The sequence below is a fragment of the Ammospiza nelsoni genome, chromosome 7 (assembly GCF_027579445.1).
Source record: "Ammospiza nelsoni isolate bAmmNel1 chromosome 7, bAmmNel1.pri, whole genome shotgun sequence".
Taxonomy (NCBI): domain Eukaryota; kingdom Metazoa; phylum Chordata; class Aves; order Passeriformes; family Passerellidae; genus Ammospiza; species Ammospiza nelsoni.
In genome coordinates this window covers 5382226-5410197 of record NC_080639.1, presented here as the reverse complement: position 1 = coordinate 5410197, position 27972 = coordinate 5382226, and the positions used below count along the sequence as shown (strand labels likewise).

Sequence of the window (27972 nt, the reverse complement as noted above, 5' to 3'; positions counted from 1 at the left end):
GAGTGAAATAAGGCCACCTCTTTAGCTGCTGAGTTGTGGCAGTCTCTCTCATATTGTCTTTAAATGTTTTTTGTGGAGAAGTAGTGTCAGACTGGGTTGTAATTCCTTATTTTGCATACCTCCTTGCATGTTGAATTCTCTATGGGAGAGAAACACTAAGCTGTGTGCTGAGCTCCATTTTGGCACTGTGCCCACGTGGAGTTCCCAGAAGCCAATTCCCTCATATTTAGGAATGTCAAATCACTGCAATCCATTTGATATCTGAGTGAAATAAGGCCGCCTCTTTGGCTGCTGAGTTGTGGCAGTCTCATCTCATTGCCTTTAAATGCTTTTTGTGGGAGAGTAGTCTCAAATGGGTCACATTTTCCTTTTTTCCCATACCTCCTTGCATGTTGAGTTCTCCTAGGCTGTGTGCTGAGTGGGGTTGGGTGAAGGGAGGAGATTTGCATCACATCAGAAAGCTGTGAAAGGGTTTTTTTTCTATTTTTCTCTGTAGCAGGACTGCTCTGCTCTGTGTTGGTTGTGCTTTTGGCAATGTGCTTGCCCCACGAGCTGACCCTGTCTGCAGAGCTGTCTGTCTGTCTGTCTGGGTGGCACTGGGGAGCTGCACATGAAGCCCTGGTGTACCTTCTGCTAACACTTGTAGCAGTGCTGTCTGGCAGCTTCCTGCAGTGCATGCTGAGAGGAACATCCCCTAATCTTTGTGATTATTCCTAAGGGATCAGGGGATGGAAATGAAGTTCTGTCTGTCCCTCCACTGCATGCACCATTACAAAAAGCATACAAGCTGTTCTGCTGGCACCTTGGACAGCTACATTCTTCATTAGATAAGGACTGCCTTTTCCTCTGGTCAGGGACAAAAGATCAGTTTTAATACTTTCAAGGCTCTGCCAGATGATGTCAGGTTTGGAATACCTGCTTAAATAAGGGGTGTTTGAATTATTTCTTTATAACTTTTCACAAACCATGCCATTAGAAGGATCACTGATTACAGTTCTGATCTGTAAAGGCAAGGAGAACATTCAAGTTGTACTCCAGTAAATCTGTTACTTCAGATAACTTCAAAACCAGAAAGTATGATCATGACACTTCTCTTTTAACAGTTGTCAAAATTTAATTTCAGGAATTTCTGTCGGTTCTGAATTCTGAGAAATTGATATCAGACATACCTCAAGCAATGGATGACTTCTTCTGCAATTTCCTGGTCAGATTGGGAATGTCTAGAACCCTTGACTGCTTTCAGACTGAATGGTAAAATAATTTAAATGTCCATGTTGCTTTGGGAATTAGATGGTCAGGATTCAAATATTTTTGGTATTTCAGGACATTTTTTCAGAAAACTCTCCTGAGTACAAGTCATTCTTAAAAATGTAGTATTTTAATAAACAAATGTATTCCTGGTGAGAATGAAGAACCCTGGTTTAAGTAGAATAATCATAATATTTATTAATTGGTAATTTTTGGTACAGCAATTAACAAATATGATTTTTTTATTTTTTAAGATTTAGTTTATACAACAATAAGAAGAATAATAAACTCTTGAGCTTTTGTAGATTGCAGGGATTTTGTCCATACTTTATACACAAGTTTAAAGGTGCAACTTGTTTAAATACACCACTCTCTTCATACATCCTGCAGGATGTATAATTTTTTTACTGTTGATTAAAAATTACATGTCAGGAATGCTGCAAAGCTTTGGAGGAGAGCTGCATTACTTTGGAGTAACATGAAGTTACAGACTTGCTTTGAACCACCAGGTTATGTTGGAGAAATTCTGCAAACACCTCTCTCTGATTAACCTTGTTCTCAGTTTCAAACATGAGAAGTTCAGAGGGTTATTTTTTAGGTAAAGTCTCTTGAAATGATGTAATTTGAAAACTAGAAAAAAGTTAGAAACATCTTATTTTTTCATACAAAAGCATTGAAGCTTGTAAATTTTCTTAGAAATATTCTCAGGTGCGGAATCTGTGCTCTGGAATTTGCAAGGCTCTGGTCTTACTCATCAATCAAGCATTGCCTTTAGAATTAATAATGATTTGCTTTTTGATAGCATAAAGATGGACTTAAATGATTCCTTGGAGAAGGAACATGATACTCCTGTTTTCTTTCTCAACAAAAGAACTGATATGAGTACTGATATCAAGTTTGAATTCTAATAGTTTTTATGCTAAAAGATAATTAATACTAGGCAGATATAAATAGTGACCTTTTTATGAAGCTTACAGCTTTCTTTGAAGCACTTAGAGTCTGAATTTATATCAATGGCAAAATTCAAATAGCTTTTTAACAGAAAGGGCAGGATTTAACAGGCCCCTATCTTGTAAATTCTTAGCTGTACATATATTTTTCCTCTATAAGTAATACTTTTAATTTCAGTAGCTTTACAAATGAGCTCAGCATGTCAGTACCTAATCTTACTGTATAGAGTCTTGCTGCATTAATACCTTATTTCAAAATGTTTCATGTTGGTTTGAAATGGATAATTTACAATATTAATGAAAGTGAGAGCAGATTAGTGTACTCAGGTTCCTCATTATGTATTGGGATGACACTCTTGCTCTCATGCTGTGGTGATCAAGTACTAATGGAATTTAAAATGAGAAATTAATTAACGTAGAGAAAATTTATCAAAAGGCTGCCTTTGAAATGATTGTCTGTCTGAGATCTAAAGGTCACTTAAATTGGACCAAATTGTCTGTGTTTATTCTGGGGTTTGGGAAAACAGCATAACTCTACCCAGCTGTATAAAATGGCATGATTTGATTATGGTTTATTTTATGCCAAAACTCTTATTTTCAATGAAGTAACAAATTATTTTATAACAGTTGCAGTGTGATTTTTTTTTTTAAATTATGTAGGCTGTTTTGCACATAGACTTTTTATTGCCATTACACTTTAAGGAACTTTACAGCTAAATTATTTTTTTACTATCTCATTTTCCATTAATTTGTTATACAAGACTTGTGTTGCTTATTGAAAATACTGGATTGACAGCTTTTAAGTATGAAGTGCAGAGGCAGATCAGCTGTGAATTCCTGCATCTGCCAATCTCTCCCTCCTAATCCTGAGAGCCCAGGTCATCCTGAGCTATCAGTTCATTGCAGAGCCTCTGTGCACCTTGATTCCTTTGAAATCCAGGTTCTAGGAATTATAATGTAAAGTATACAGTAATAATGTTTTATTTTCAGTCAGTCTGGACTGAGCTTTGATGGCAGAGTCACAGTTAACCATCTGTTCCTCAGGTTTCCAGATTCTTGGTTAATTTTTAATAGTGATTTAAGAATTATAACTCAGTAGCTCTGAAAAGCTTAGTAAAATACCTGTGTGTGCATGGAACTAATTTAATTTCCATGTGCAATGAAAGAAGTGGAAGAGCAGCTGTTTGGCAGTCAGCTCAGTATGGAGGAGGTCTGTGAGATTTCCAGGACCAGGCTGATGAAAGATAATGAGATTTCTCAGTGCTATTTGGTGGGTGGTTTCCCATTTCTGCTACATGCACAAAAACATTCACTTTCAGTCCTGTTCTTACAGTGAATTTATTGGTATTAATTGTGTTTCATGTAAATTGTCTGTCAGAATTTTGAGCTCTGCTGGAGTTGAGGTGCATCAATTATCCATGTTTGATGAGTCTGTGCAGAGACTTGGTAATTTTCATGAAGTGTAGTTAGGGCATTCAGTGGAGAAATATTTCCAGCAAGAGAAGGAGTACAACTCTAGCTAGAGTTGTGAATTTCTGCCATGAGGCTGCCCTTATCTGCAGTATTTCTGATAGGAATTGTACCTGTGCATCAGTCACTGTGTGATGGAAAGAAAAAAAACCTCAAGCTTCTTTCTTAGTGTTAAAGCCTGTTCCTACATTAATTTACTTAAGAAAATAAAGTGATGGTAGAATGAATTTTACTGTGGACATATTCAGATTAATTTTTCAAAAACTTTTCATCTACTGGTGGTGAATGTGACAGCTTAATTCAGAGGGATGAGCATTCCAAGAAGCATCCTCAGAATGCCAATATGTAGCTGACTGTAGGAAGTCATTTGGACAGAGATAGTTACATTCACTTTAATTTTTTTGGAGGATGTTAAGTAAAGTTTGCTTTTTTTTTAGAAATGCTTTTTGTTTCAGCAGCATGATTATTGATGAATGATACTGGGGATTACTGTCTTCAGATTTCAGATCTGCTGCTTATATCCAGGTGTAGGAGATAGTGTTCAGTATGCTTTTATTTGTATTTATTTCTGTTCTTTTCATACTTCCTTATTACTTGGAAACAAAAAAATGCACAGATTCAAGATGTTTTTCACCTGAAAAGGCAAATAATTTTCATGTTGCTCCTTTTAATGATGTCCCACCAAGAACATCTTCCATCATTAAGAATTCACAGCAGTGAATTTACTACCCTACCACACTGTTAAATTCTGCTGCTTTTCATTCTAAAATGTGTATTGTTCATAAGAGTCAGGACACACAACACAGTACTTCACATTAAACAATTCTTTTCTCCCTTTCTTCTAAATGGCTTAAATAAAAAGCAGGAACAAATATTCTTGTTCAAATAGCATTTGTATATACTCACCGTCCTTTTTATCTCACATGCTCAAATACATGTGAGATAAATACATTGTTGTTTTGGGGTTTTTTCTTGAGGACTCTAGATGCAGATAATAGGGATGAATTATTCTGAGCCATCTTCAACATGGAACACAGAGCTCACCTAGGGATATGTCTTATTTCCTTCCTGTTTATTTTCCCTCTCCTTATTAATTATATTTACCAATATTTACCTATTTTACCAGCCCCTGAGAACACTTGATTCCATGATGCAGAAGGCTGAAGGTTGCTTTAGTTCAATACTTGCACAGACTGACTTGGATTTAAAAATTAAAAGTATCTGAAGCAGCCTGGGATGCTGGGTAGCACCCCAAGAATTTCTACAGCTCCATCTGCTCATTCAGGATCCTATTTTAGGACTGTCCATCTTTTGGTGATATGTCAGTAAAACTTAGGAATGCAGTACAGACAGGAGAGTGAGACCTCAGCCATGCCATCAGCTCACCAGAGGCTGCTTGGAGCTGTAACCAACCTAAATCAGACAAACACCATAACCCCCTGCTGGGAAGATGTTTTGGGTGGGATATCACTAGAAGGAGCAACATGAACATTATTTGCCTTTTCAGGTGAAAAATATCTTGAATCTGTGCACTTTTTTGTTTCCACATAATAAGGAAGTATGAAAAGAACAGAAGTAAATAGAAATAAAAATCATACTGAACACTATCTCCTACACCTGGATATAAGCAGCAGATCTGAAATCTGAAGAGAATAATCACCAATATCATTTATCAATAATCATGCTGTTGAAACAAAAAGCATTTCTAAGTGCTTTAAGATGGTAAATATTGCTGTGATTCTAGTTTAGGTAAATGAGAAGGGTAGCATGAGAAGGGAAACATGAGTGAAGTGAGGAAATGGAAACATGCAATAAAAGAAATTAAATCTGTTTCTTTCTGCCAGGTATGAGCTGATAGAGAGAGGTGAGTTAAGAGCTGATGAGGCTGGGCTGGTTCCAGACGTGTACACTCGCAATGAGCAGCTCGAGACTGAGAATCTGAGTCTGAAGAAAGATCTGGAAAACTACAGACAAACTGTCAAGTATGTTATTTGATTTCATTGAAACTTTTACATATGGTAGTAGATGGCCAGGTAAAATAAACCCAAGTACTTAGTGAAAAATAGTAAGTTCCTGTTTGTTATGCTGGCTGCACAGACTTTTGCTTCTAGGTGACATTTATAATTAAAGTTAAAGTTTTTCTGAGTTCTGTTGGAAATGTAAATCTTAATTTCTTTTATTTGTATTTACTAGGCCAAAAATAATTTTCAGTATCCAGTAATCATAACAAATTACTACAGAGAATCATGAGAGCCTAATAGGTAGAACTAAAAAATAAATTATGTGCATTTTGTGTTACAGTACTATAAATTACAGCTACCACAAACCTTCAGCATGGGGGAAAAAATCACTATATATTTATTCTTCATTTTTTTAATTACAAAAAATCTATCACTCTGGGCCTAGTGGTAATGGTGTGTCAGTGTAAATTACCATCATTGATTATACTGGTGGGTACATTGTAGTAGTTTATTCTACAAGTCTGCAGTACTTCAGTCAAGAGAAGTAAAACACTTAGCCTATAAAATGGAGAGATGTAGTAATGAGCCCATGGCACATGGCCTTTTCTGGGGAATGGTGTGTTTGCACTTGTGTGTGTTCATTGAGGATGCACTCTGAGGGCTAATGATGCACTCACTTCAGGTTTGCCAATGTGTGGTTTCCAGACATGGAACTGTAAAGTTTAATTCCATCTCTGATTTTCCTCAGGATTGCTGAAGTTGCTAATTTTCATTTAGGTTGTTCCTTTCTATGAAAAAAACCAAAATTATTCAGATGTTAAATAATCATTGCTGCTGATAATAGTAATTAAATTATTTTCTGATTGTAATGATTTATTACATTTTAAATTAATGAATTAATTGGCCACAGTCAAGTAGTTTAATAAACAGTGGCAACAATCAAGTCAGATCTGTGTAGTCTAAATACAATACATGAGGAGACAGACCATAGAGAAAACATTTCCTTTTTTAATCTGCAGCTTCTTTGGACAATGGGTACTCAAAGATTGTGTCTCATATGAGTGGGGGAGAGTAAGAAGCAGTCATGCAGAGTAAAAGAAGGAAGGACAAAATGTGGCCCTCATGAAACTTATCCTTGACAGTAGTAAATTCAAAGAGCTTTATTTTCCTTTTTTTCCCCCACCTTTTTTCTCTCTTCCTCCCCCTCTTCACCCCTCCTATATAGCAGAATGTGCTGTAACAACATAACCTGAGTGGATTATGACATGATAAGAGTTTTCCTGGGTTTGTTGTATTGCTGCATGATTATTTAACAATATAAAGCTCAAACTCATTTCACCACAGTCTGAATGAACTGGGATTTTTTTCCCACAAGAATATCTTGTTACTCCATAGGGTGCCAGAAAAGTTTTTACAGCAGCTGTCTGGCTAAAAGGCTTAAAGATAACATGATAATGTGCAAGCAGGAGAGGGAAAGGAGTGCTGGTATATTGGGTTGCTCCAGGCTCCCTGTTAGATAAAATCCAAACACTCAAGTTCAATCTACAAACTGAAATTGGGCCCTACTTTTTCCCATTCTGTTGTTTGTTGGAACCTAAAGCAGCAACACTGTGGTGGCAAACAAATGGGTCACATCACTGGTTTGGTGTTGCACAGAGGGCTCTGAGATTCAGGGCAGTTCTGAGACACAGATTCTGTGTGAGCACAGCTGTTCACTGGTGTTTGCTGGTACACCCTGCAGGTATTCTGCATGTGCTTTGTGAAAACACTGCTGAAACCAGACCCCTCCTTTGTCCAGTTGCAGGGAGAGCTTTATTTCCATGGTCTGTCAGCTGTTACTGGAATGACACAGGTGTAAAACTTGGTTTGTGCCAACAGTACTCTGTCACTACTGCACTTTCCAGCCTTTTCATTTCAAATAACTTTCAAAGATCTCACTGATACTAATGTTAAAAGTTTAGTATTTGTGACATTCATTTCATATACTTTGTTCTGAATAATAAATTAATTTAACCAATACTGCTTCTGGAATAATTGCAATGTGTGAAATTGAGCATTTTTGCTGTACTGGGCTAGAGTGTTCTTTTATGCCTTTTGGATAAACACTGTTCATAAACTCTGTACTAAATCCATTTAGTGTAGTGACTACTAACAGCATTTTTTCTTGTTCATACATTCAGTAACTTGAATCACTGCTTTTGCTGTGGTAAAGTAAATATTCCAGCAGGAGCCAAAATTACCTGGAGGACAACGTGGGTTTTCAGGTTTTCAGAGAGAATGAAGTAAATATTCCAGCTGGAGCCAAAATTACCTGGAGGACAACGTGGGTTTTCAGGTTTTCAGAGAGAATGACTCAGAAAGCAGAGTGCCTGAGTGCACAGGAAAAATGCTGATTTGACTGGTTAGAAACCAAGGATTTGTGATCAAGCAAAGTCCTGTATTTTACTCTGTGGATTACTCAGAAAACACTGATTGAGAGCTGCAGTGCTGTGAAATGTTTTTGAGGAAAGCTTTTAATTACATCTGGTATTTCTGAGCTTGGTAGTCCTGACGGCCATCTTGCAGAAAAGAGATGTTATTTGGGACTTAGGCAGTATGGGGGCCCAGGATAAATTACTCTAAACCAATTACCTCCTGCTTTAATGTTGTTTAGCAATTGGTGGAAGACATTTAATGTCTAGAAGCTAACTGTAATTGTATTTTGGGTATTTTAATACAGTATTTACATGATTGCTTGCAAGCAGGGGGGCAAATTGAGTAGATTGCAGGCTGTTGGTTAGATTTCACTGTGGTGTTTCATTATTTAAAGAGAAAATTACAGTTAGCTTCATTTCCTCTGTATGGTGAGCATGTATTTTTTATAGCTTGTGCAATGTCTGAAGGCATCTTGATCTCTCTGCATACATTAAAAGAACTAAATATCAGCATAATCCTTTTACTCCAAAACTAGTATAGTTATTACCTTAAGGTTTAGATACACTTCTAATCTTTACTGAAAAATTATTTCTAAAAATGGCCATTCTGTGGTGACAGGAAGCAAAACTGAATTTACATTGGTTTGCCATGTGACATTACCTCAAATGTGCTCCCTTTTTTTATCTTGATTTTCTAAGGGATGTTGTTATCTGCTGAGTATTTCCCTAATGGAAGCATGGGCTTTCCTCCCAATATGCAGGAAAAATTTGTAAATAACACTGAAAATTGTTAACTGTTAAAAATGAGACTAGTTAATTCTAATTCATCAGGTGCTGTCTGGTCGCTTAATATTCTGGTAACATTTTTCTGAACTGAAAATAGATTGCAGTTTCATAGCCATGTTAAATTCTGCCTATCTGATGACATAAAATCTTTTGAATACCAGATATTTTTGTGTTTTCCTTTGGCCAGACCCTGTCTGTTGCCTGTTTATTTGAACATGTGCAGTCAGACAGATGTGTCAGGGTAAGGTTGTATTGGTCATGGGGACTGTGAACTCTAATATTTATAAGTTCTTTAAAAGTTTAGGAATTTCTTATGTAGATGGAATCAAAGTTGTATCAAGCTTTTGCCTGAGGTATGTGGTTGAGTTCATCAGTTAGGAAGTGTATATATTTTCAGGTACCTTTCTTTCCTTTTTGTAAGCATGCTCACAAATACACACCCAGATTACAGCCAAAGTAAGGGTCAATATACAAAGTAATCCTGGAAGTCGTATTTATTATTTTGGTTAGTGACATTAGCAACAAAATTCTCAGTTCAGCTCCTGTTTCTGTACCAAAATCTAACTGTTCCTGCACACATTTTTCCACTTACACCATGGAAAAAATAAAAGTGCACACTTTTTGTGTTATGCACCATATTTAAATGTGGTGGTGTTCGCAGGGGTCTTAGGATGAGGGAAGAGATGAGATTGTTGGCTCCATGTTTCAGAAGGCTGATTTATTATTTTATGATATATATTATATTAAAACTATACTAAAAGAATAGAAGAAAGGATTTAATCAGAAGGCTAGCTAAGAATAGAAAAGAGTGATAACAAAGGCTTGTGACTGACCGAGACAGTCTGGACAGCTGGGCTGTGATTGGCCATTAATTAGAAACAACCACATGAGACCAATCACAGACCCACCTCTTGTATTCCAGCAGATAATCACTGTTTACATTTTGTTTCTGAGGCCTCTCAGCTTCTCAGGAGGAAAAAATCCTAAGGAAAGGACTTTTCATAAAACATGTCTGTGACATTTAAGTGCAGCTGTTTAATTACATGGTGCTTTTAAATATGGTGCATAACATATGCAATATTGTGCATCTTTGCTGCTAAGTGCCATGTAAACTAGATAGAGTAAAAGCCTGAAAGTATATGCTTTCTAAGACTGTCTTTATTTCAATTAAAATTTTAGGGCTACAGCTTGCAGCATCTCAGGGAATGTAGTCCAATTTAAATTCAGAGGGATCAGGGCTCGTAACTTGCCTCTGAAAATCCCTGCTTGGGTTTGTTGCACCCTGCCCTCTGCTGCTATTTTAACACAAGTACTTGCTTGAGAGAAGTTTAAATGGACAGACCTGCAGACTTTGACATATATCTTCCCTAAAAGAAATGGATATTGGCTTTTCTATGGCTGTAGCAACAACACCTTTTGTGCTCAGAACAAACCATCTGCTGAGCTCTAAGGGGCAGGGTTTGCATTCTGACTTTAAGGCAAGTCAGATTTTGAGCCCGGTGTCATGAGGAGTTGTTTCCCAGAACTATCCCGAGACCACTGATTCATTTACCTCTCAAATGCTGGCAGAAGCCTGAGCAGAATCATTAATGTGGGCTGGAGTTGCTGTGTTTGACAGCTCAAGGTGTGTGTGCACACAGCAGGATGTGTGTGCCCTCCAGTGCCAGGGCAGCTTTCACCCAGAGCTGCTGCCATGAATTCACTGGAAAGGAAGGAAATAGGAAATATGGTCACTTGACTTGGCAAGTTGAAGGGAAGATATGTTGAAAACAGAAAGAATGTACACAGAAAGAATGTCACAGAGAATGTAACAGAAAGAATGTCAAAGGAGAAGAGGAAGAAGAGACTTTGTATTTCACCACGCAGTTTTATTGATGTGTGAAATAGAAATACTCTTAAAACCTAACATCTGAGCATCTCAGTTTCCTTACAGCCAGGTTTGAAAGACTTTCATGTGTCAAATTTGGCTATGCTGTAACTTGTTATTTTCTTTAAAAATATAGCAATACTTCCCTATCCAGGTGATTATAAATGTCCTGGAGGTTACAGTTTGGGATGTCTGTGGTTCTGCCTTTGAGTTCTGGGCTGGCTGGGTGAGACAAAGGCCCAAAGCTTATTTACTCCTTGCAGTCAGTCCTCTAGAGGCAGAATGGGGCAATATGGAAATATCCAAGAGGAATTCTGTAAATATCAGGAAAAAGATCCAGTAAATTTATGGTTACTCAGGGTAACTATGGGCACTCCTTCAGCCTGTGCTACAAGCACCAATTCACACAGAAATATACCTGTGTCACTGTGGTAGTTTGTATAGGTAACACACAGAGTGCTTGCATGTGCAGCAAATATCAATTATTTATATTAGTAAATGTTTTATATTTTAAATTATTAAATACAATGCACTGGCAGTTATGGATCTTCGTCCTGGACCTCTGATTTTGGCATACTCAGTTTTCATTTTGGTTTTACCTAATTCTTCAGCTCTGTTTGCAGAGGAAATTAGCTTTATTTCTGCAAGAAGCAAATATCTAATTTCAGTGCAAGTTAATTTCAAGCTTCCTTTGCAATTAAACAATTCATCTACTAATCTTTCCTGCCAAATCCATATCAATAAAGACAAGGAGAAGATGTACTGAATATATGTAGAGTATTTTCTTTTGAAGTTTATGGAGCAGAGCATCTCAGGGTGTCCCATGGCTGTGTGTAGAATATGCTCAGAGAATAACAGGTTATCAGTTTATTTACAATTAATTTTAAAACAGAGTCCTTTTGCTGCCTGCTCTCACATCCAGGGAACACCTTGGGACAGGTTATAATCATGATTGAAGAGAGCCTAAAACATTTTTGGCCCAATTTTTTCCAGAAGGCTCTCCAAATTAATCTGCAAGGCAACAATACAAATGTGATGTTAATATTTTTTAAAAATCAGTGTTTTCAGTCTATTATCAGTATTATCAATATGCTTTTACACAGGATTTTAAACAAGAGGATTGTTTTTTGTATCTCCATGAGACTCCTTGTGCTTAACATAATGTTGACCTCAACTCTGAGATTTATAATGAAAGAATCCTAAGGGATTCTGTGTGAAGGATCTGGGAGAAATGGAAAAGTACCCATGAATTTGAGCCTCAGGTGGCAGCAAAAAGACCTCAAAAGTACATGTTCTCCAGCACAAATTGTACTACCAAGATCTGAAAATTAATTCCATATGTAGTCAGCATACCGTGATGCAGTTCAGAAGAGGAGACTAACAGTGCTGCCCTGCATTTTATGTTTTTGCACACAGTAAAGTAGAAGAGGCTCTCCTAAAAATGGAGAAAGAACGAGACTTCCATCGAATGCATCATAAGCGAGTGCTCCAGGAGAAAAACAGGCTGGTTTGTGACTTGAAAAGGTACAAAATTAATATTAGTTGTTATACATGTAGCATTAAATATGTTTTGAATTGTAGCCTGTTAATGAGGTAACAATAAGGAATCTGAGGTGAGTCTAGCTGCATTTTGGTATGTCCTGGTGAACAGCAGCTCCATGTGACCATCGTGCCACACAGATCAAAAAATTTCCAATGATTTATTTTTGGTGGATTTTCTCTGATGCAATGTGCATTAATTGCAACAAAACAAAGATATAGTATTTCTAATAGTTGGGGAAAAAAAAGGCTTTTTTTGCCCAGATATTTTGCTATAAATAGATGGTGATTTCTGTTTTTGCCTGTTTTAAGGGTAACTGGTATCGCACCAAGTTCAGAACCTTTGCATTCCTGATTCTCATAGCTGGCATTTTTCTGTCATCTTGAACTCTGAATAAGAAACTTGCTATATTACTTTGGTTGCAGATATGCCCAAACCAGTCCATTGCTACTGAGTTATAGTGATTTAATTTCTAAATAGGAGCTGAGTTAGAATCTTTTCTTTGCACATGTTTGAAAATAACACTGGGGAGAGGCTTACATCTGCAGCTCCAGTCAGTTCCCTGAGTTTTGCTGGTATTGGTATCCATCAGTGCATGTAATAGCAGCTCTGTGCTCTACATCCCCACCCTTGGAATGCATACATGCTGATGCAGGGGAGCACTCTGCACTGATTTCTCCTCTGTGACTCAGCATTTTGCAGGATGCAGTGGTTCCGGAGCTGGTGGTGTCACGTATTTTTTTGTCTGAATCTTAGTTTGTCTGAGAATTAAAGTACATAAATATTCACTGTGTAATGTGCAGTGAAGAAAGAATCAGAATTATATTATGACTGGTTTGTCCAGATGAGGATTTTATTTGGTAGTCAGATAACAGCTGTAGTTCTCTTTCTTCCAGTGAAATACAATCCATCTGTAAGAAAACAAATTAGCCAAAATTAATGTGCAGTATGCGTATGAAGGATTAACAAAAGGACAAAATTGGATGGGTTGTTTTAAGATGTGACCAAACAAGCTGTGAATCCTCTTATTCATTCATCTAACTTTTTTTTTTCCTCCTTTGTTGTGGTATTGCAGTTGGTTAGTTCCATACTAAACAGCTTTGCTGTCTCCTCTGTGTTGACCTTTTGGTAATTTTGCTCATTTGTTTGGGGAGGGGAAAAGTTATGCAGATATAAATCTCTGATTTAACTCATCTGTGAGGAATAATTTTTCCTCGTCTTGCTCACAGGCTGAAGGCACATTATGCATCCTATGAGCCAATGCTGAAGCAGATGTCAGAAAAGTACCAGAATTCACTGACACAGAAAATGTTAACCAGTTTGGAGAGAGACAAGGCAATGGGGCAGGTAAAAATGTAGTGAATACCACTTGCACAGCTGTAGGGAAACTTCTGGTTTTTACTTTGGTAAAATACACAGGATATTTCTGGTAAAGCTTATGCAGTATTCTGAAGCAGAGTATTTTGTGAGTTTCATGGTTTGGTGAAATATTAGCAGTAAAAGTGTGTGAAACATGGTGCCACAGAGTCATAGATGTCTGTGTGTGCTTGCTCAGTGCAGCTCTACGTGAGCCAGCAGTGTGCAGCAGTGTGATATTCACACACATTTCCCCTGCTTCCATCTATGCCTTTGGAAGAAGCTTATTTTAACTTCTTTTATTACTATCAATTATTTTATTATTTTCCTAAATATACCCAGGAGTGACCTGCTAGTTTATTAAAAAAATACATTAAGAGATCAGAGACATTTTTTCTGTCTTGAGTGGAATATTTCAACATTTTTTTCTTCTCCAATCTTACCTGATGTATACAAGATATTCTGCCCTTTTGACAGGAAGCAGTATGAGCACAGGAAGGAGGGAATCACAGAAAATTACAGGGCATGTGTTTAAGGAAAGAAGTAGGGAAAAAAGAAGAAAAAACCATACCCAAATTACATTTTATATCAATATATTTTATACAATTATATTCCTGCAATTGTTTGAGCAGTAGCATCAATTATATGTGTGTAAAATGAAATAAATTTACCATGCTCACAGCTGCTTCTGAGAGTCTTCATCTCTCATTCCCTCCTTTCCTCTGCCTCCAGTTTTTCTCTAGCCACCTCAGAGCCTACGTATAAAACAGTGAGGATGAGAGGTTTAAAATTTCAATAAGGAAAGAAAATGCCCTAAAGAAAAAGGAAATTTATGCCCATAGCCCATGTGGAGTTCTGCTGAATCAGGAGTACAAAACATGGAACATTTCCAATGCTGTGTAATTTTGGGGGCACATATATACATATATGTATATGCACACACACACATATATGTGTATATACATATATACACACATACACCCATATTTATATTTATATTTATATTTATATTTATATTTATATTTATATTTATATTTATATTTATATGTATATTTATATTTATATTTATATTTATATTTATATTTATATTTATATTTACAATTTATATCTATATTTATATTTACAATTTATATTTTTATTTATATCTATATCTGTATTTGTATCTATATATATTTATATTTATATTTATATTTATATTTATATTTATATTTATATTTATATTTATATTTATATTTATATTTATATTTATATTTATATTTATATTTATATTTATATTATATTTATATTATATTTATATTTATATTTATAGTTTAGGACCTCTGCAGTTATGAACTGTATTCATTCCAGAGCAATGAGTTTTTTGTAATGCGTAACACCATATTTTGTGACATTTTGTTGTGATGAAAGCTGTAAGTCCTATTGTGCCATTAAATTTGAGCTCAGTGCAGTGACAGCAGTTCTAAAAGTTGCTGGTGTAGTCAGAACCCTGGTATTCTGTATGTCTGCATTGTTTAATAGAGTTGTAAAATGTTTTGAGAGATTTTGGATGGCTTGTGTTCTATTGCATTATCTTTCCAAATCTTGAATTAGGAGTTATGTTCATAACTTAGAGACAACAACCAAGATTTAAAAATTATAGATGGACTATATAAAAATATAGATGGAATTAATGAAGTATACCAGCATAAATTCTGTGTGTTGTGAACAGACACTTCAAAAGTAATATTTTCATATTTCTTCCTCTTGTTCTTATCTCTTTTTAAAATTAGGTTACAGGTTTGCAGGCTGCGTTAAACAGTTTAGAGTCTGGATATGCTAAGCAGCTCTCGGAAGCAAAAGGTAAAATATTCCCATCACCAGGCTCAGACTGACTATGTTTGGTTGTTTGTTTTTTTTTTTGTTGATGTGTTGCATCTCAAAATATGGTGTAACAGTAAATCAAAAATACTTGCACTATGTTTTATGAGCTGACCTGGTGTTTGAGCAGCAGTATTTTTATCATTTGAATATTTTATTCTGAGGTGTATTCACTAAGGAGAGTGAGACTGCTGAAGGCAATATGGAATATATGAGTAACTTGGAAGGACTTTGTTGTGGAAATCTATTTTGTGACTGATTTTGTTACTGTATTTGCTGATATTGCCTTTTTTGTGTATGTGTTCTTTCCCAGCTCACCCTTCAGAAAGCATACACTGTGGTCACAAACATTTTGAAAATCCTGGTATTATGAAATCCAGATTCTCATTTTTACAGAAGATTGCTAAAATGATATAATACCTGCTGGAATACTGTGTAATTTTTACATTATGTTTTCTAACTCCATCAGGAAAACTGTATCACCTCTGCTTTTCTAAGTAAATGAAGCTCATGCTATCACATTCTCTTAAAGCATTAATCCCACTAATAATTTTGAACCTATTTTTCAATTGCAGCCACATTGGATAGTAAGATAAGTTTCAAAGAAACCAGGTTGCTGAAATTCTTCTTAAAATAAGTGGGATGGTGCCAAAGGGAAGTGGTGAGCTCTATCCTCTGACAACAGAGTGTTCACATGTGAAGGGGATGTGGCACCTGCCTTAGTCATGGGCAGAACTCCCATCACAGAGAACTGTTTACTTGAAATTAGAGAGCCCTACAAATACTATACAACTTCCAGCTGAAGAATATGTTCCAATTATGTCTAATTCTGTATCTCTTTTAGTGGTTTGGGGTTTTTTTTTGTTTGTTTGTTGTTTTTTTTTTTCCCCTGTGTATTAAAGCCTAAACCTCCTTTGGCACTTGCAATACATCCCAGGTGAAAAGCTATTGAGTCACCCCAGCCTTTGACAATCAAGCTTCATTAGTTCCCATGTTCATGGAATTCCTGCCATTGTGTAAAGTTCCTCTAGAAAACACAAGGGTGAGAAAGAGAATAGTAGGCACACACATTTATTTTGGGGTTTTTTTGTGTGTGTTTGTAGTTGAGTGAAGAGGCTAGGAAGCATTGCCTTCATTTCCTATTAAGATATACTCTGGCTTTCTAGATCCTTTATAGAGGATTCATAGTGTGGGATCTTACCTGGGCTTTTTTTTTTTACAGTGTGGATGGATCTGTCTCCTTTTCATATCAAACCATTTGTTGTTGGATTCTAAAAACCACACTCTGGCTGTTCAGTCTTGTTTATTCTCCAGAAATCTTGAGAGCACTTTGTAATACCAAGAAGTAACAAGCAAGGGAGCCATTTGATAAATAATTATATAAAATATCCTTTGTCAGTCTCCAACACAAATTAAGCTCATCAGCCACCCACATTCTTCTACAAATCTTAATTTGCTTCATACCTTGGGTATCATAAATTAATCACTATTTCAGTTCATTTTGTTTCAGTGCCTTGTCCTCTAATACTACATAATTTTTATTGCCCTCTGTAGGTCATACTCTTGTCTCAGTGGGTAATATTGCCTCTTTAAAATACTTTCTGCTGCCTCTTGAAAGGTGATCATATTCTTATTTGAGAGAGAGTATAACCCTGAGAAATGTGGATTTCTTGTGGATACTGGAGAAATGTTTACTTAATTTTTTCTCAAAATTCAGATTGCTGTTGGAGTTGGAAATCTGAGATGTAAAAAGAATTCCAGCTGCACTTTTCAGTGTTCTGGGCTGACTTGTGTGCATTGGGATGCTTGAGTTAGAGGACAGTGCACACTCAGAGTGGCAGATGATCCTTGGCCAAGCTGAGCTGCCCCTCCTGGCAGGTGCTTTCTGCTTTCACTGCAGTGCAGAGCCCGAGGGAAGGAGGAGAGCTCTGCCCAGAAGCAGGGGATTGCCCTTCACTGCTCCTCAGGCTGCATTTGTCCCACAGCCTGACTTGGCTGGGGAACACCTGGAATGCTGGCTTGGCTAGAGGGCACTGAGAGTTCCTTTTTATTTATTTTGGATTTGCTGAATGAGAGGTTCTGCACATCTGCTCCGAGAAAGCAGGAGAAGAACTTTGTATAAGGGCATGTAGTGGCAGGACAAGGGGGAATGGCTTCATGCTGAGAGACAATAGGTTTAAATGAGATGTTAGGAAGAAATTCTTCCCTGTGAGGGTGGTGAGGCACAGGGTGCCCAGAGAAGCTGTGGCTGCCCCATCCCTGGAGGTGTCCAAGGGATGGACAGGAGGAATCTGGGATGGTGGAAAATGTCCCAGCCCATGGCAGAGGGATGTAAGTGGATGAGCTTTAAGGCACCTTGCAACCCAAACCATTCAGTGATTGTGGGTTTGGTTTTAATTTGGGGCTGGTTTTTTTCTTTTTGAGTCATGTAGTGCAGAATAAAGAACAAAGGGGAACCTCTTAGTATTCACAGTGAGTTTGCATTGTAAATTTGTATCTGGCAGCTAGGTAGAAAAAATTAACAGTACCTAATTTTAGGGCAACTATTCTTGACTTTATTACTGAGGCATTTGATGTGGGAGCTTTCATCCTGCTGCATTTCAAACAATTGAAGATAGCATCCAATACAGGGCATGTAATTTATTTACTAGCAGTTTTTGCTGTCTCACTGTCAGGCTGCTGTTCAGCTTTGTACAGAGAAGAGAAGAACATCTAATAATTTTTAAGACACCTAAAGAAACCTAATTCCTGCCTTGCTTGTTTCAAATGGGTATAAAGGACATGTAGTAGTTGGAGAGGAACTAGTTAGCAATTATTTTTAGGACTTTGTCATCCCATGGGCTGGTTTTCTCTCTCTGATGCCCTCTCAGAAATCAGCTCTGAAAAGAAATTGTACTTTGAGTTCAGTTTACTTTTTAAAAAGTAATGGATTTCCACTAAAAACTGGTTGTGTTTTAAATCTGGTCCTTCCTGATATGGTAGCAAGATCATACATAGAGGAACCTAATTATCAAAGTGAGAAAGCTGGTATTTTATTTAGGGTATTGGTGTATACTTACAGTGCTTGCACTCTTCCTTACAGATCAAAACACAGCATTAAGTGTTGCTCTGAAAAAAAAACCAAACTCATTTGCCTGCAGGAGTTTAGCAGTGTTGACTGTGGCTTGCTTATAAACCAAAGTGAACACTTCTATGGCAGCTGGTTCTAAACATGTTCTAAAACTGCTCCTTGCTCAGTACTCTTCTTGTATTTTCTAGAAACAACAGCTGCTTATTTATTACCCAATTATATTCAGAAGTGGAACTCAATGAGTTTCTTTGCTCATGGTTGAATTAACTCATTGCTAATACTGTTAACTGTGCTTTTCCTTTCCTTGATCTGATGCAATTGCAGTTAGAAGGTCATGCAAAAAGAAATTTAACATTAGCCTGGTTGTGCCCATTCCATGTGCAATGCAATTAGAGTAGAAAATCTTTGAACCTAAGCTGTTGACATCTAAGTGCAACAGTTCTTTGGAACTCATTCTTTCTTTTTTTTTCATGGTTATTGACTTTTAAAGCTCCAGAACTGTCAGAGCACTGTTGCTTTATAGATATGTGTATCTCAAAAGGACCCACAAACCAAATACTCTGTGAGCAGCATGCTAGTGGATAGCAGTTACTAAGTGAGTAGAAGGTGTTAGACACACAAACCAATTTTGCCTTTTACTTTTCCCCAGAGAAAGTTATTATTCAGGGTATCTGTGACAGTAGCTTCAACTCTTAAAACACTGAGAATACATAAATACTAAAGTTTTTTTTTAATCCAGGTGTATTTCTTTCCACCAGTTCCAGTTGTACTCAGGCTGGATATACAGGAAGGTTTTGTGTTGCTTGATCTCCTTTTTTTGCCTCAAGAGTGGAGGGAGTATTTGGGTTTTTTCTTCTCTGCTTTAAGCCATCAGATTTGCCTTTTGTTATAAAGGTCTTAATAAAAACATTTTGCAAGAGCAATAATTTAGAAGTATGTTTCAGTCTGGATTTCAGCTGTATAATGTGTTCTTTCAATCAAAGTTTTTTTTTCAAAGAACTGGAGGGATGTTCCCAAATCCTGTTGGAAATCAGTATAACATCCTTTTCCATGTACACATGTACATCCAACAGAGCACTGCAACAAGGTACAGGCATCCCAAAGGGCTGTGTTTGGATTTGTGGGAGCTGCCAATGCAAATGCTGTCAGCAGTGTCCTTTCTGCCAGGTCATGGCAGATGCCTTGTACTGTGCTCTTCATCCTATCCCTTCCAACCTTTAATATTTAAAAGGTGTGTTACCTATTCATCAGAATTTCTTTACTGAGTTACCCATTCATCAGGAATTCCTTGTTTGAAAGGTTGGCAAGAAAGTGCATGGAAACAAAAAGAATTGTGGGTTGTAAATCAGAATATTGCATTGGTGGTGGATAGGATGCAGTGAGCTGATGTTTCCTGTGGTTCTGAGGGATGTGAAAGAATGCATCCATTTCACTGTGCTTCTCTGTGTACTGCAAAATTACTGCATTTTTGGGGCCAAGTCTAGGCTACCCTTTAGATAAGATGAAATTATTTGTGGAGCAGAGATACACACAGCCCTGGAATACTTTATGTGGATGGCACAGTAACCTGAATATCTGCTTATTTCAAGTGCCGTTTCTTTGAGAATTTCATGTGTCTGAAAGAGTAAATAAAAAGCATTCTGATGATATTTTTGTTGGTTTTATTTTATAGAAGGCTGTGAATGTACAAAGAAGAAAGAGTTTGAAGGTCCCACCCAGAAAGGTCTTTGGGAAGCCAGGCAGAAAAAATTCCTGGTTGTTGCAAGCTCTTCTAGTGATCCAGGTGAAGAGGCAGAGAAGAAGATGAGCAGGAGAGATCTAAAGGTACTGTGTTCTTTCCAGCTGTATCAGTCCTCTTTATACAGGTGAAAGACACCTGTCCAATGTGATTAAAAGAAGTCCTGCTTAGCTGAAGTAAATAGGACAGGTAGGTAACAAGTTTAGGGGTTTTTTTTAATACAAGTTTCTGTCACAATTAGATTTTCAGGGAATTACAGGAACTCTGATTAATTGAAGCTAGCAGTCTACATTTTGAGAATCCAATCCCAGCAGAGGAGGAGCACGGGCTGTAATTGCTTCTTGCTCTCTTGAGTTTCTTTTGTGACTTGAGAAATCCTGATGTGTTCCATGATGCTTGCAAACTTTTCCAGCATTTCAGAATGTTCCAGCTGGGACTAAAGGGGATGATATTTACAAGACTAAGGACAAAAAACTGGTAATTTCCTAATAGTTAGGGCTTCTAAACCTGAGTATGCCAGATGTAAGTTGCTGCTTCAGTTTGGAAGTTGTGCAAAATCAAAACTAATTCCTGATTGAATATTTTATTTATTATGGAAAAGAATGTTTACTTTATTCCTATTGTTTTATTTACTGAGGTTGCATTTTGGGACTACATAACAATGCTTTTTATTTTTCCAAATTAGGGTAAACATTGTAATATTTAAAATTTCAAAAGCTCTCAAAACTGTTACACTGCTCTATTTTTGTTTGAGAACTACAGTTAGAGTTTAAACTGTGAGGAAAAGAGCTTTAGTTGATGATGATGTAGTCAGAAGCAACTTCAGTCTTCCCCTGTCTCCACACAAATATGTCCATGGTAATTAATTTTTGCCGGTTTCTGTCTGGCTTTGCAAGAGCATTTCATCTGTTTCACTTTGGCAGTGCACCTCTCCACAGACAAACATACCATTTTAGTTCTGTTTTCATTCATTTTTCTGCTCCTGAGCCTCAAATAAAAATATCTATATCTCTCTGTACCTCTTCTGTTGCTTACTGAAACATTTTTCACCATGTATAACAAATATTTCTCCATACTGTCCCCACACCTATTAGTATCTGAGGCATGTGCTACTCAGTCCATATCTACTTTCCCTGTTTTACATGCAGTGGAAAATTTCAGTGCTAGACTCTTAGAATCTTCTCCTCTCTTCATTCTGTCATGTAAACAGATACAATTGCATAATCCAAGAAGAAATTATTTTTGTGTTTCTGTTTCTACTGAAGTCATCAGGATTTTTATGGAAAACCTGAGCAGAGTTATGCTTCCCCCAAAAGAAAAACTCTGCACAGGTAGTGTGCCTGTCTGACTCCTGTTCTTTGAAATTCATGAGCACAGTCAGTTGACTGGTTCTGGCAAGCATCTGTGTTTTTACAGATCTTATGTTTCCCAAAGGAGTCCCACCAGAGGCCCTAATGTCTTTATTTAATCAATAGATTAGAAAACTGGGCTACTTCCAGAATTAAGGCATCAGAAAATATGGGCATGTTTGAATTTTCCATGCCTAAGCAATAGTCTAAAACTTTATGTGTGAGATTAGCATCTCTTCCAAATGGAACAGTAGTTCTTTTTCACCTCACATTTCCTGGATCTATTATTTCTAAATATTTCCTTTCCCCTAATAAAGGATTCCATCTTGGATAGTGCATGTGGATAACTGCTTAGGATGTAAGAAATAAATGACAGAGGGAATGATGAATGTCTAGAGTGCAAAGAGGTGAGTTAAAATTGTGTTTACAACAAAGAGACTGAACTCTGTCCTGTAGTGCACATTTATTGAACTACAGTTCTAATCCAATGTATTGAATTAAAATAATGTGTCCTTATTCAAGTGTTTAGGTGTCTTAAATATTTGTTCCCATCAAAAGGAAGAGATGGGAACAAATATATAAATTATGTATATAATATGTATAAAGGAGAGCCTTCCCTTCCTTAGGTGAATTTCTGTGATACTTGGAATCAAGCTTCTGTGGTGTCTCATCTCCTCTGACCTATATCAAAAAATCTTTTAAGTTCTGCTGTGTGTTATGTAACTTAGATTCTTTCTTAAAATGATTCAATGTGAATGAACATGAAAAGTGTTCCATAAGTCATTTAAATGTTTTATTTGAAAGAGTGAAATTGACTTATACTTATTGGGATGATGATTTATTTAAATTCTGTTTATACCACAAAGGAACTAGGAGTCAGAGCATGAATTTGGTCACTTCCATGGAGGTGGGTGAGGAATAAATAAAGAAATAAATGCAATTGAAATCCTGCATATATATTTACAACAAAATAAAGAAAAAGAGAACAGAAGATGTGGAAAATCTAGGTAAAATTCACTGTCTAGTATTGTCAAGCCTGCTTCAGTAAATCTAAGTGAACTTTTAAAGCTTACAAAACTTTAGAGTGAACATGTTATCCAATTTATAAGTTCAGGCACTTGGATTATACCCCATCCAGTAAAAAGCCACTATATTGTCATGAGATTGCATCCTTGAGACAAAATTATAAATGTTTGTATTAACTGTACTGTTACATTGCAGTGAACTATGGTGATGGAAATGATTTAACATCTCTTCTGTGTCTGGTAGCTAAATAGTGATCTAACAAATGCCTGTGCTTTTAAGTAGATGCAAATATGAGTCATAGCTGGGCTAGAACATTTACTTCAAGGACAGACATATATTGTGTTACTGCAACATCCTGTAAAAGCTGGCATGTCATTTAAAACACACAGTCCCTTTGATGGGAAGTTTATCACTGAAACAGTAAGTGGAAAAGCAACAGGATTTTTTTTTCCTAGGAGAATGCATTATCCTGATTTTACAATCCTTGTTATGAGACTGAATTAAATTGTAGTAACAGACAATTAGTCTAAACTATTTACATATCTGGCCCTTAATAAGCCAGTATCAATAGTAGAAGTAGTTGTAGATTAAGAATGTGCATAGAGTACTACTTTAAACATTTAAATTAATTAAAGTGCACTCATAGGTCATTAAAATTGTAGAGAACCTCTGATAATGTGAATTTCATTATGCTCTTGAAAACTTTCCTATTTTTATTCTCTCAGGTTCCTTTCAAAGTACATTCCATGTTTGATTGCTTTAAAAAGTAATCTTAGCAGGACAATTGCAGTTTCTTTATGTTCACTAAATTATATTTCTACATGTATTACAGCCCAGTTTAATTTTCTCAAGTTTTACTTGCTGTAAAACTTTATCTAAAGGTGTGTTGGACATTTCTGGAGTTGAGGAATTATCTGTTTCTGTAGAACAGATTTTGCAATTATGACCATTATGTATATTAAAAATAGAGAAGTAAAATCCAGGGATCATACAGATATGGCTTTTGTAATTAATGGGACTTTGGGTTAAAATATCAAATGGGTACATGTGTTATACTGTAGTTTCTCCTCAGTTCTATGGAAAAAAAAAGTACAAAATTTACAAGAACTGCTGTTCCTGTGTTCTCAAGTAGAAGGGGAGATGAAACCAAGTGATTACTTAGTCAGATTATTGAGTCTGAATATAAATTAGCACAGGTGTATTGAGGACAGAATTGGAAAGATGGTCCCACAGTAGTTAGAAAGGGTCATAAATGAAACAGACAATCACTTTGTGTTTGTAATAATGTGGCTAAGAAAGCACTGATTTGATATTCAGAAGAGAGGAGGTGACTGACAGACAATACACATTCTGAGGGAATCCTTATTTCTACAGCCCTTCCCTGGGATAATAAAACTGCAGACATGGAGCTAAGAAAATTGATACAAGTTACCCAAATATAGGACTGCAGCCTAGAGAGAGGAAAAGGAAATACAATGTCTGTGTTTCAAATGAGATAAAAATTAAAAGCTAAGAAATCATAGACTAGACACTGTTACCCAAATATAGGACTGCAGCCTAGAGAGAGGAGAAGAAAATACAATGTCTGTGTTTCAAATGAGATAAAAATTAAAAGCTAAGAAATCATAGACTAGACACTATTACTTACATTCCTAAGGAAGCTGGAAGTGTATAACTGAAATTTTACTCAGTATCTGCAAGAAAGCTGGGAAAGAATTAACTGGGAAAATGGGTATGCAAGGAAAAATTGTTTAAATCCAGTCTATATTGCATCCATGGAAGGATAAGAGGTACCATGGATAACATACAAGTCCACTTAGGGTTTTAAAAAGGCTTTGGATGCTGTCTCACAGATTAATTCCTGTGAACAACTGTGGAAATTTGGCCTGACAATTTTTACAAATTTTTTTTAATTAATGGAAAATAGATTAGGAACATGCAGATATACTGAAGAGGCTTTTTTGCAGGGATATATTGTCCTTAATGATCTGGAAAATGGAACAGGAAATAAGCTGACAGAATTTGCAGACCAAGTGGCCTGGGTTTGGTGGGGCTGGAACAGTGAGTGCAGCTGAGGACAGCAGTGGAATTCCTCTTGGAGAACTGATCCAAAGAAATAACAGACAGTGTAAGAAGAGATACAAAGCTCTGCTTTTAAAAAATGATCCAATGTACAAACAGAGATCAAGAAGATTAGAAAGAGTTGATCATTGGCTTTTCATTAGAATAGGCTCTAGGGTATGATGTGTAAAACAGGCTTAACATGAGTTGAAAAACACATAATATTGTGGAATAGCTCAACACTGTGCTGCAGTGTAAATCAGGAATATTGCCTGGAGCATGTGGAAAATTCCTCCTACTAATTTCACATGGCATGTGGCTTTGGCTGCAGTTTTCTGTGTAATCTGATCACAGCTCTTCAGGAGACAAGTAGAGCATCTATACCAGAGCAATGAGAATGATTAGAAGTCTGTGAAACTGTCAAAGAAAGGGTGTAAAGTGAAATTGGGTAGTCTACAGAAAAGAACCCTAAGGGGAGACAAGATGCATCCTTAAAACAGAATTCTGTTAAAAAAAAAAGAGAAATAAAGCCAAAAATAAATCCAAAATTACAAAACAACTTGTTAGAACAAGTAGTAAAAAAGTAGAAATTCAATAAGAGTTATTCAGAGTACAGTGGGTGTTAAGCAGCAAAGAAAATGTATATCCTTAGAATATGATGCTTCATTCCTTCTACTTACAGAATTAATGTTCTGTGACTCAAATGTATAGAGTATGATCCAAGATTAACTGGGTGTAATCTAAAATGTGTCCTTTAGTTGGTTTTGATGGAATTTAATTTAAAAGAATTGTGTGTTTTGTTAGGCAAGTCTGTTTTTTTTAAAAAATACTTTTGCTATGGACTTGAAAATGGTAAAAAGAAAGCTGCTTTTTAGGTGAAATTCATGCTTTTAAAAAATTTGTCTATTGTATTCTGTAATGTAATAGATAATGTAATGATGGCTTTAGTTTTAAGGCTTGCTCAAATGTCTCTAAAGATGTTGGGCCTACATGGAGAAAATGAGAAACTGCTTCAGAATGTTAGCTACAAATAAAGCTATAGAGGAAATATTCAGTTGCAAGACCAAATTATAAAGACAACTTATTATAGAATTTTCCATCCACCTTTGCAGCTTTGTTAAATGGAGACATCCAATGCCTTGCATTTTTAGTAGTAAAATTGATTCTGTAAGCCATTGGTACTTGATAAAAATACCTCACAGAGCATGCTAAGGCTTTTCTTTGTGCTGAAGAACAAGGCTTGTTTTGAATCACTGCATGCTGCCACAGAGTAATAAAGTAACAGGCCCCAAGATGGAGAACCAGCACAGAAAGTTGTTGGGAAGCAAGATGAATTTGATTCTAATTATACATAGGTTTTGCATATTCATGTCTTTCTTTCTGGTTTTGAGCATCAATAATGACAGATTTTAGAACAGGCTGTGAATCTCACTCTTGCTAGTCACTTGCAAAAACTGCTGGTAAGTAATAAAATTATTGGGTTTTGTGTGCAGAAAGAGGGATGTGCTGAAATTGTATTTAATTGAAGAAAAAGCCTTTGAATTCTCTTTGCAGAGAAGATGGAACAGATATAAAAAATGCCATAAAGATTTAAAAATGTTTGGTTTTCTTTGCTTTTACAAACAGCTGCTGCTGTCTTCCTCAGGACAGACAAACAGAAAGAGTAAGGAGGTTTTCCTTTATCTCTGAGTTCCTGCAGCACTTTCCTTCATTCAGGCTGAGCTGTAAGGTGGGATTTGACTCTGCCTGAGTTCAGAGGGAACTTTGCAGGGGCACCAGAAGCTCCTCAGACCCCCAGAGCAGGAGGTGGGATGGTGCTTGCACAGCTGCTGCTCACGTCTGCTCCATTGGCCTTTGAGACCATAATTGAGCAATTTCATTAACTCAGGACCAACACTTTGTTTTCCATTTAATTAAAGTGTCAAGACCTTAACATTTCTCTTGGAAACCAGGTGGGAGTTGTGGGGGCAAGAGGAGGAGAATGGTTTAGTTGTGCTTGTTTGTTCAGTGACAGGTGTTCAGTGCTTACAGCCCTGAAGGGAATTCTGCCAGTACAGTGTCTCTAACTGTGCAATTCCAGTGCTCTTTGGAATATTCAGCTGCTGCCAAGATCCCCATTTCTTTCAAGGATGCAGAGGCACTAACTAGCAGAATGTGTAGAATGCCCTACCCAAGATAAATAGTGTTGGGTACCTCAGTTACAATGTTGGTGCAAATTTCATTTCACTTGAAAAATGTCCATGGTTTTTAGGAAATGCTTTTTCTTGTGTGAGACACACCAAAAAAAAAAAAAAAAAAAAAAAAAAAAAATCTAAATTCCACAAAGGTCTCTTTCCAATTATAATTCCTCTATTTTTTCCCCCGAGGTCTGTTTCTATGAAAAGTTTGTGATATAGGAGTTGGGAAATTTGTGTTAGTTGGGAAGAGTTTGAAAACTCTTTATACTAAGTTTTAGTTTTCAAATCAATGATTTGCTTGGTGTTTTTGGGTACTGATAGGACACATAAAAGTATTAGTTGTAACTGATACACAAGTGCAAGTCAAAATGTTCAGAATGGTAATTGTATTTGAACTGGGCAAATAATCACCACTGTTTTTAAAGAAGTATTCTTTCAGAAGTATTTGCAGTCTGTTGTTCAGTGGTTAACTGTAGCTTGTTCATGGATGTAGCTAAAAAGGCAATATATGAACTACTGCTTCATATACTTAACAAAAAAGTAGATTAAATGAGGCCAAACTTAATACTAATTAGGTTTTTTTGTTTTGGGTTTTTTTTCCCATTTTAATGTAATTCAACTAAAGTTATTAATGGATAAAACTAGATCCCTTTCAAATTAGAGAAATGTGATTGAAATATGAAGTAAGTGCTCAGACCCCCAAAATCTGGAGGGAAAGGCTCAGGTGCTGAGTGTGGTATTTATATTTTAAATTAACTATTCTGCAGTAAGTTATGGATTTTGGTGTTTCAATCTTTTTTTCCAATATTTAAACAAAGCCTTTGCATATGTCAACATTACTTTAAGGAAAATGAAATTCAACATTAGCATTTAGTTTTCATGGTAACAAATCTCTAACATACCCTAAGAGCTCTGGCATTGCTCACAGTGTTCAGGGTTGTTTGTCTTGTATATTCAAACAGCACTTCTGGGAGTGGAAAGTAAAATCTTAATTGTTTCTGTTTGAATACAATGAAATGAAATAAAATACTAAGTCTTTACTCCAAACAGTTTATGAATTAATAATCAGAGCATTTCCTCCAGAAAATGTGACACTGTTTCA

The 27972-nt window shown here is 36.4% G+C and overlaps 1 protein-coding gene across 2 annotated transcripts in view; it reads left to right on the top strand.

Moving 5' to 3' along the window:
- The window catches only part of SPAG16 (sperm associated antigen 16), a 375678-nt gene that overhangs the window by 8439 nt on the left and 339267 nt on the right, over window positions 1–27972 (top strand). The window contains exons 4-9 of one of the 2 annotated variants that reach the window (XM_059476201.1): window positions 1124–1251; window positions 5513–5650; window positions 12113–12220; window positions 13466–13583; window positions 15362–15431; window positions 20195–20343. In XM_059476201.1, coding sequence (XP_059332184.1) covers window positions 1124–1251; window positions 5513–5650; window positions 12113–12220; window positions 13466–13583; window positions 15362–15431; window positions 20195–20343 — 711 coding nt within the window. Of the gene's footprint in view, window positions 1–1123; window positions 1252–5512; window positions 5651–12112; window positions 12221–13465; window positions 13584–15361; window positions 15432–20191; window positions 20344–27972 lie in introns of both variants that reach the window. The other variant, XM_059476200.1, reaches the window with a different exon arrangement.